This window comes from Myotis davidii, unplaced genomic scaffold (assembly GCF_000327345.1).
Source record: "Myotis davidii unplaced genomic scaffold, ASM32734v1 scaffold379, whole genome shotgun sequence".
NCBI classification, from domain to species: Eukaryota; Metazoa; Chordata; class Mammalia; order Chiroptera; family Vespertilionidae; genus Myotis; species Myotis davidii.
The window spans coordinates 1,932,322-1,942,462 of record NW_006290553.1 but is presented as its reverse complement, the minus strand read 5'-3'; the positions used below and the strand labels follow the sequence as shown (position 1 = coordinate 1,942,462).

General features: G+C 36.5%; 1 protein-coding gene across 1 annotated transcript in view; it reads right to left on the bottom strand.

Annotated features, from left to right (window-relative positions):
• The window catches only part of PHLDB2 (pleckstrin homology like domain family B member 2), a 114,211-nt gene that overhangs the window by 50,603 nt on the left and 53,467 nt on the right, over positions 1-10,141 (bottom strand). Inside the window, exons 6-8 of the mRNA XM_006763605.2 lie at positions 7,094-7,222; positions 1,439-1,594; positions 406-516 (exon numbers count right to left, since the gene is read on the bottom strand). Coding sequence (XP_006763668.1) covers positions 406-516; positions 1,439-1,594; positions 7,094-7,222 — 396 coding nt within the window. The remainder of the gene's footprint in view (positions 1-405; positions 517-1,438; positions 1,595-7,093; positions 7,223-10,141) is intronic.

The window sequence follows — 10,141 nt, the reverse complement described above, 5'->3', positions numbered from 1 at the left end:
TGAACTTATAATTCTATATAAAACACTGATTTTCATCTCTCCAGCCTCATATTTTAATGTATTATCCAGGGCTTGTTTTTTTCCTGCACACCATTCTGGGTCCATCTCATAGGATCCCAAATGTCACCTTCCTATGTACTGGCCTGTATGCAAGGCTCAGTTGGGAGACTAGGCCCTTCAACTCAAATTTCTGGTGCCTTATTCATGAAATTAGACTATGGTCATATCAGGAAATCTGGTTGTGGAGGAATCCCTTTGCATGTAGCCACTTTAGGGGTTGGGGTGTGGACATGGTCCCTTTGAAAGTCATTCTTAAATTGCAATCCACTGCTCACTATTAAAAGGCACTTGCTTTGAAGGAAATGACTTTCCCCAAATTTCCAGGGCTGAAAAGGAAATACGTACTCTTTGCAGCATCATTATTAAATTATTCTTTTCTTTCACAAAGTGATCTTGTTCTCTCTGAGCTTGCTGGACAATGTGGTTGGCTTGCTTTTTCAATGCAGAAATTTTTTCCTGGCGGAAAAGAAGATGATCATAGAAAGATGCAAATCAGACATACAAAGGTTTGTCCTAGAAACAAGAGAAGAGGTGTTTATAGCTGGAATAACATTCTCATTGACGGTTGGCCGATTGCTACCCAGAGGCAGTTTCCTAGACGGCCAAGCTCGCGGCTTTTCCTGACCAAGGGCCAACACAGTTTGAGCGATTTGAAATCTATTTGAAGAACCCAGAAGTCAACAGGAAATCTTGTTTTAGACTACAAATGAATTTTTGGCATCATCTTGGGAGACGCCTTATGGGAAAAACAATGGAATTTCTTATTTAAACTGAGAGCATAAGATGTCACCTTCTCCATCTTCCCTTTGCTCAATTTTTTGGGTTTAGTCCAGAGTGCTGGGGGGTGATTCTAAATTCTGGAGCAAGAGCTGATTTCTGGGCTGGACATCTGGGTGCCAGGGGTTGGGAGGAGTCAGTAATGTGCATGGCATTCATGGGGCTATTTCTAATGGTGACAAGCTACCAGCCAGCTTTGCGAACTATTGAGCAATGGACAGAGAAAGTTTCCAAATAGATTCTGTTCATACAATTATTCTGAAGCTAGTTACTATGACTGCAAAAGGAAGTAATTGAAAACAAATATCGAAATTTCTGATTTTCTCTAACTAGGTTTTCACATAAGAGAAAAAAAAGATATTATTTATAATTGCATCCACAGCATTAAGTAACAATGACTGTAACATGTAATGTTTATCTAGTTTAAAGCACCATTTGGCTCCATAATCTGCCAAATGTGATATGTGATTAAACACTCAAAGACATTCAGATGTAAAGACAGGCAGACAGACACATGCTATAGCTGTATTATTGATTATTATTGTTACACAGTGAGGGGCATATTATGATTTTTGTCTTGAATGACAGCCGGCAGAAGTACCTTTCTAGTAACAATGTTCCGTTGATATTCAGCCACCTCACGCAAGAGCTGTTGGGTCAGGTTCTCCTTTTCCTCATCCAGACGGCTCTCGTGCTCTAGCTGCTGGAATTCCAGGTCCTCAAAGTGTTTGCTCTCAACATCCAACAGGTCAGCATCCTTTGGAGAAAAGCAAATGAAAACAAGACACACTATAATGGCTACAGTCTTTTTAATGTGAAAAAAAAAATTTAAAAGCAAACAGTCCAAAATATCTTTTCAATTACGACATCAAACAGGGTTATAGTATGGTAATCCTTCCTTTTGGAATTAACTCCCAGTGCAGAGACTGTTATTAGAATTGAAAAGGACTTGGGGACACATTTATTTCACCATCGATTTTAGACTACTTTGTGGACAGAGAAATTCTTGCTTTAAATCTACTGGGTGGCTTTAAAATGGATCACAAAGTATACAAAGAATTCAGTGAATAACCTAAATATTATCTGCAGACCAAAGGTGTGACATAGTCTCTTGAGAACATTCCCACTTTCCACAAATGGTCAAATAAAATGAGACTTTAGTTCAGTGATTAAATTCAAGATTTCAAAGTTGTTGACTGTAAAGAAAAAAAAAAGAAAGTTGTCATACATAACAGACCAGAGGTCTCTAAGAGGGAAATATGTCCCAAATGGCACACCACACAATCCACTAAGATATGAAGAGAAAATATTAGAGCTCCTTTATACTTAATTTTAGTTTTTCCTTCCCTTTTATAATTCCTCAACAAATGTTCTTTAACCTACATACAAGTAAGTAGCATATATACATTATTTAATATAAATATATATTTTTGAGCATGCATAAGTATATATATGATCAACGTAACATATAGGCATGCATGCTCACATAATTTTATTGAAGAGAGGTGTAATCAAACATATTTGGAGATTGGGGTTCTTAAAAGGTTGTTTATAAAACTTCTTAGTGGGAAGAAGGGACCTTAGCTCTCATCAGGCACAAAGAGAGACTCAAAGATTATACACAGTACTTAGGGTAATCTTGAGGACACTTAAGAAAGATCTGAAATCATAAAAATCAGATAATCTAGAACGGACATTCTCCAACTCATAAGATGCCTGAAGACAAGAATGAATCTGTATCTGTGCAAAAATCGACCCATGTTGTATAAGTTATTCTCCAATTTACTTTTTAAAAAAATCCACCCTTCACTTTTGGAGAGTTTGACAGAACTATAAATGTGGTATGTATAGATTTTTAAAAATATATAATTTATAAATAATCTATGGCAAAAAAAGAAGAGGCAGCTGAACTATATGGATTGCAGCTCTTCATAGGCAAAACAGCCAAGACTTTTTTTCCAATCAAAACATCAAAAAGAGATGAAAAAATAAATATATCATAAATTAGATCTGCATTAGCATTTTACTTCATCCACCTCCTAGTTTTTATGTAAGTGATAATAAATTAAGTCTTTTAATCAAATGGAATGTATTTCTATTTTATGGAATAATTTTATTCTGAGAATGATTCATAGAAGAGATATTAGCTACTATGTAACCCCTGTGATTAAAACCAACACTACAGCAACAGAAGTGTATTCTCAAAGCTTAAGAGTAGAAAAAACAATTTGAAAATTTATCATTTAAAACGTCTTTACACTTTAATTGGCCAGACTAAAATATGGTTTTGGTTTCAAGTTATTGTCTGACATTTCAAGTTTCTCAGACATTTCATGTTTATAATTTCTAAAGAAATGAATAAACTCAGACCAAATCTAGTCTCTACTGAAGAAATTAAGAGATAACTCAAGTATTATGCCTTGAAACAAGTATTAAGTCCTATAGTCTTGCAGCAATACATTAGCTGATATATTTATTCATACAGCTGTACACACTCATTTTTAAAGTCTTTCCATTAAACTTGGTTTGTGTCTAAATGTTATTGAGATAAAAATTTAACAAACCCTTTTTTTAGTTTATAGATACTCTACATTCAAAGTGGATATATGGCTCACAATATATACACTATGCTAGTCAGTCCCTCAATCCACATCTGGTTAACATGCAATATGTTATTTTAACTGCATGAAGGTCAGAGAGTCACTAATTAATTTGTAGTAAATATTTAAACCACTGCATGACAATAATGGCACACTAGGAAGGAAACTGGAAAACTAAAGCTAAACTCAGCACTCAGATTCTGTGGGTGTAATCATCTGACCAAGTTACCTAAACTATCAAAATGTGTGTCTATAAACTTACACTGTGAAAGAAAAACAATGTGGGAGGGCAAAAAAAAAAACACATTTAAAAGATATTAGATAATACAAATTTAGGGGATGAAAATTGGGGTCAGAAGCAGTTTCATCGAGCACAGAACAATACAGGCAGGAAGCTCCAGTAAGTATACGATGAGTTGCATGAAAATCTGAACTCCACCTCACTACTAGAACATTATAGATCTCTACCGCTGGCAAGCTTAAAGGCCAGGTGTGAAAGGCCCTGAAACAGCTCACTAAAGAAAATTCAGTGCAATTCCTTTATTTTCTTTCCAATAACTTTTAAGAATTTATATGGCAGAGTTTATATGTAGATGTTTATGTTTTCTTTGCCTTGTAGAGGAAGAAGAGAATAGATGTGATAAAGCCAGGAGATATTAAAGTAATGATTTCATGACAGCTCAAGACCAAGTCTAAAAGAAAATTTAAATGGGGCTCAAGGTTTGTTAACATTCCTGCATCTTAGGTTCTATAGTCAAACACTTTAACTGCATACTTTTGAAATTTGGAAAGATAATGGTACAATGGTACATCTAGTACAACCTCTTCATTTTATATAGGAGGATACTGAGGACCATGGAGAATGAATGACTTGTGCAAGATTAAATTATAAACTGATTGTAGAATCACTGACAAGGTCTCCCAATTATAGATATTATGGTGCCCCGCTGGTGTGGCTCAATGGTTGAGCATCGACCTGTGAACCAGGAGGTCATGGTTCGATTCCTGGTAGGGGCACATGCCCAGGTTGTAGCTCGATCCCCAGTGTGGGGCCTGCAGGAGGCAGCCAATCAATGATTCTCTCTCATCATTGATGTTTCTATTTCTCTCTCCCTCTCCCTTCCTCTCTGAAGTCAATTAAATATATATATAATGGAATATATATGTGTGTGTATATATACACAATTATATATAAAATTTTTTTAAAACCAGGAGCCTAATCTCAACTAGGCAGCTGAGTAAATATCCAAAGCACAAGAAACTGTCCTAGCCAGGTGTTGCCTGCATTTAATAGTGGAACCTTTCCTGGCAAATTAAAGACTCATTTAATTTCAGCTTTCTTTCCCACACTACTCATACCCTGGGGAGCAATTTGATTGGTGAGCCCATATCCACTACATACTACTTCAGGCCATGGAACAATACAGATGAAAATGGTAATCTGACTCTTAAAGCAATGCTTCAGAGGTAAGAAGCGCAGTTATAAATCCATAGGGTTGAATACACAAAATCAACCTACAATTTCAGCTTAAGTATTTGAGACAACATACAGTTTAAGAAAATGATGTTCTTCCTATTCCTTTATGATTTTATTTTGTATAACTTGCCACCTAATGAAATTTGTTGTAATAAAATCAACTTTATTGAATCTAATTAAAATGCCTTGGGGAAAACTTTGTGGTGAAATGGTAATCTGAAATATTTGAGGTCTGAAGGGAAATGAGTTGTGAAAACACAGGAAAGTTTCACTTCTCACAAAATAAGTGAACTTTTTACTGATTAAGCCAAGGATGGGTGAAGAGTTACTATGGTCATTATTCCTGAAAAATAGAATTAGTAGACCTCTTGATATCAAGAGAACAAAAGCTATCACAAGCCAGTTTCTCTCCTAAAAAAGGGGTTTTGTAGTAAGTATAATACACTCTGCTTGGGGAGGAAGAGGAAGGAGTCTTGGCCTTTAATTAGTGAAATATGCTTTCTGCATAATTTCCTTTCCTCTTTTGTACTCAAAATCCTTAGAACATATACAAATTTATGAGTTATCTTATAGAAGCTAGATTAAGCAAACAGCAATTATATCAACCTAGGTTCAGTTTATTAAGAGGACCTACCAAATTTTATTTGAAGTGATGTTTATAAAGAATGCAAACAGTAACTGCAGAGGAAAGAATAAAATATGTAGCAATGTTGCTGACTCATAGTATTCCAGCTATGTAAAAACTTTAATAATAAGGAGAGTTGAAAATATTAAACAACTATAAAAATCAGTTTCTTGACCTCTTTTGTGAACTGGCATAAAAACAAACAAATGACAAACTAAAATAATTTTATAAATATGATTATTCTTTTCCTAATCATCGATACCACAAGATTTCCAGAGAACAGTGCCATTGAGGGATTAGGAGTTTTCTCTTCATACAGCAAATTTAGCTGCACCTGATAAAATGAGTGATGAGGAAGAAACACTGTTGGAACTTTCTTTGATCCAACATTGTAAGAAATAACAAATATTAAAACTGTTATGCTGCAGTTTAACTTGTCTGCATTCGGCACTCTTTATTAAGATGCTTTCCACCTCTGCAATATATAGAAAAGTTTTAACTAATTTTTCATAACCTAGTGATTCTCAAGGCATCAAATATCTTTGTATTAAAGGTGATCTTAAACATTTTCAAGGGTGGGCTATCTTATTTTTCAACTTGGGAAAGCTCAAGGAGGTACAGACATAATGGTATGAATGAAACTAGCCTTCTTTTCTACTCATGTGGAATCATAAATTATTAGTCACTCAAGACTAATTACTATAATGTGATTAATTGAAAGTCCAAGACTCTTAATGACTGCTCCCCCAGGGTTACACTTTATTTGGGCTTCTGTTTCGAGGAAACAGCCCTGTTATCTTGGAACTAAGAAGTGGCCTTTACCAGTGATTCTGAAACCATCCCCGTAGTTGTGTTTGCAGAGCGTGGCCGTGTTCAGCACTGCCAGCATCATGGATCAGTGAATAACCTGATGAAGTTCAACTAGCAGGTCTGTGCTGCACTGAGTTTTTAAAAGTCATGAAATTCACATAGAAGATGTTGAGGCCATTAGTACCGCCCTGCATCTTGAGGCTGCATGTCTGATTGCTGTGATCGTGCTTGTGAGTTCAACGTCATTGAGAAGTAGAAAGGAAAACCACACACTAAGAGGCGGTGGGGAGCAAATAGGAGAATAGGATACTTCTTGGACAAGAAGATAAAATCAAGCTAAAAAATATTCAAGGGCAAACAGTATTCACAATGTAGCACAGAATGGGGTGAAGATGTCAATTGATTAAAATGCTACAATCTAGGTGACCATTACATGTCAGGAATTGCTCTCTTTAAAAAAACTACAACAGAAAACAAACAAACAAAAAAAGCACCCCAAAACAAAGAATGTTTTTACATTATCAGTTAGGTGAAGGATTCTAAGAAGGTAATTTTTAACTGATTAGCATGAAATGATATATATACTGTCAGCATGCATATTTCTGTTTAAAAAGTATCTAATGAACTTATGCAAATTTATGGTATGTGAAAAAGGAAGTCAGAGTAAGTGGAATTTAATTGAAAAAGCAAAACAAAACAAAAAAAGCAAAAAAAACAACGGGCACATTCCTGTTTGCTACTGACCCTCTTCAGCTGCTGCTGTAACTGTTCCCGCATGGACTCAGGGCAAGTGTCCAGCTGGGTCTTCTGCTCGGAGTAAAGCTCCTGAAGCCTCTCTAGTTTTTCCCTTTCAGCATCAAGCTTTACCTTCTCCTGAAGTTCAGAAATCAGAAAATAGAAGAATAGAAATTACCTTCACACCTAAGCAGGCGTTAGTGAACATTTCCCAAGGATCACACATACAGTACAGTATATGCAAACTCTAGGTATCCTATGAACGTAGAAACATAGGTTAGTGACTAAGGAAAGGGGGTATCAGTGGAAGTAGAAACAAGGGACCCATTTCTGTATTCTCAAAACACAATCTACATCCTGGAGTATTGGCAATGACCCCCATCCTTCCTTCCTTCCTTCATGCCACCACGTTACAAAAGCCGGGGAAGCAACAGTAATGTTGGTCAATGGTCAACAAAGAACAAAAGCGATGCCAGCTGAATTCCTAAGACAGCCTTGCAGAGTCACTTGGCAGAGAGCCAGACAATGAAAAGCAGGCATTTACCTCAAGTGCTGTGGGAGTCCAATTTGCTCAAGACATTTCTTAGGCAAGCTTTGAAAATCACTGAAATTTTATTCCCATGTCAGAGGCACATTAAGCACTTTAGGTAATACCCAGCATCTGAAACAGTTCTAGCTATCTGGTAAACCTCAGTGCTTAAGCAATTGAGGATCTGATTCCAAGGAGAACATCTAATTCAGAGGCTGAGAGAGCTAGTAAAAAAAAAAAAAAAAGACTTGACCAAGCAGTGAGAGGAAGGAATATAAGACACTGAATGTGTGACATTTACTGTGGAGATAAGAACTTCCCCTTAAGCACTGTTTGAGACCTGTTGGCCGTGCTGTGGCTAACGGGTCCCATTCCAGTGCTACAGCAGCCCCACTGCCACCACACTGACATGACAGCCTGATGGTGGCTCTCAGTGTCAGGTCTTGGACACAAGCAAAAAAAAAAAGAACTTCCCCTACAAGGACTGACTGAAAAAATAAGTGAAACATGGACTGTGAAAAAAGAGGAGAGGAGAACACCCAGGAGTCAGAGAATAGAAGAGAAAGGAGAAGATAGCACTAAATCCCTCCTAAGTCACACACTCCAAAGTGACCCGGGCATTTTCCAGATATAATAGGCAAATGTGTAATACAGTGATTATCAGGCCTTCCAATGCCACTTGGTAAACAAACAAAACTTCAACCTGTTTAGTGCTGGTCTTCCCAACTTGTGTTCCCTTTATGATACTCTGAACCCTTGATGTAAGCTTCAGACCTGATTCTCTCCTTGCGGAACCCTCTCGGACTACACAAAAGCACTTTACGAAGAATGACCACAGTTTCACCCACAGTAAGCAAAATACCATGTCCTTCCTTCCTTCCTTTCCTTCATTCATTCCGTGTGAATTGGTAGAAATAAAACTGGCTTCTAAGTATATTACAGAAGTATTTTTTAAAAGATGAAGCTCTGAAGTAGTCCTATGAAATTATACTTACTATAACTTCTTCATCCAAAAGGCCATGATTTCCTGTGTAAACATATATTTAGATTCTTTATAAAAGATGTTATGGGTTTTTTGTTGTTGTTGTTTTTAAGTCTAAAACTGTATGACATCAATACCTATGCCAGTTCACTTGAGTCTCTATTTTTGGCTTAAATTTTAAACTGTCAAGAGCATTTTAGGAATATATGTTTTGATTTAGAAATGCATTCTTTTCTCATAATGATTGAATCCAGAAATCATAAAACTAAAATCCTACTTCATATATCAACTTAAAAATGATTCTGCAACTTATATCTCAGCAGATTGTAAGGACAGTGTTCTTGCCTTTAATGGCAAGTTTGCTCATTGGGCACATACATTGAGCAGGAACTGGAGAAAGCAATGACACTGTTCACAGAAAAAAAAAGGATTCTCAAGTGCTGACTCATAGTAAAACTGAAAATACTGGCAGGATCAGTTGGATTTAGTCTTTACTTTTAGACTCATCATTTTTCCCTTAATAAAACAGCAATACAGAGTACCCATTGTCTTTTGGCCAATAAAATGTATTTCCTCTCTGTGTGGATCAAAGATGGCCCTCTTTAAAAAGCAAACAATGTTATCCAAAAACAATTCTATTTCTAGATATTACATCACCAAATTTTGCAGTAAATCTAGTTCCAAACAGAAAGTTAAGCAAATAAGAAAGTCACTTATTCCAATTAAATACCATAAGTTCAAAGCCCCAAATTTATAGGTATATTTGATAAAAAAAAAAACACTGATACAATATTTGATAATATGAAAAGGTGCTGGCCTAAAACACAGGTCTCAATCCAAAGAAAGAAACAATTGCTCTGACATCCTCATTTTAAAATATTGTTAATAATAGATCACAAATGAACAGCTAATAAAAAATACCTTCTGTTTACATAGTGCCTTCCTCCTGAGGTGCTCAAAACGTTTCGCAACTCCATACAAGGGGGCGGTTAGAAGAATTATGCAAGCGGGCACCATCAGAACCTTCTGCAGCTTCTCTGCGATTTACCAGGAAGGCTGTGACCACTACCTAGGTCTCAGAGCAAAAGCTCAGTGGGGCCAAGGATAGGGCAAAGGAAGTAAAGGGGAAGGATGAGAGAAGGACGAGTGGCAGGTGTGCCTGGCCATAAATCACAGAGGACCACAGAGGTGACAACAGTCCTGCCAGAGCCAGAAGTAGACCAACTCTGAGTCAGAGAGAAATTAATATTCCTCTCTCCTATTTACTGCCCAGGAAGTTTTCAGAAGGAAATTAGCTCCAAACAGTAGTTAATTAGAGCTGAAAGTATCACCTAATACAGCGAAGGTAAAATAGATGGACAAATTAGACTGCGTTCTAATTGCTTTTTGCAATTATTGCGCTATAATTGCTTTTTACAATTATTGCATTATAATTGCTTTTTACAGGGATTCTTGCTTTTTACATGTAAAATATAAAAACAGGGTGTTATTCTCTGCCTCCAGATTTAAAACTCACCTATACCAATGACCATAGCACAGTGATATT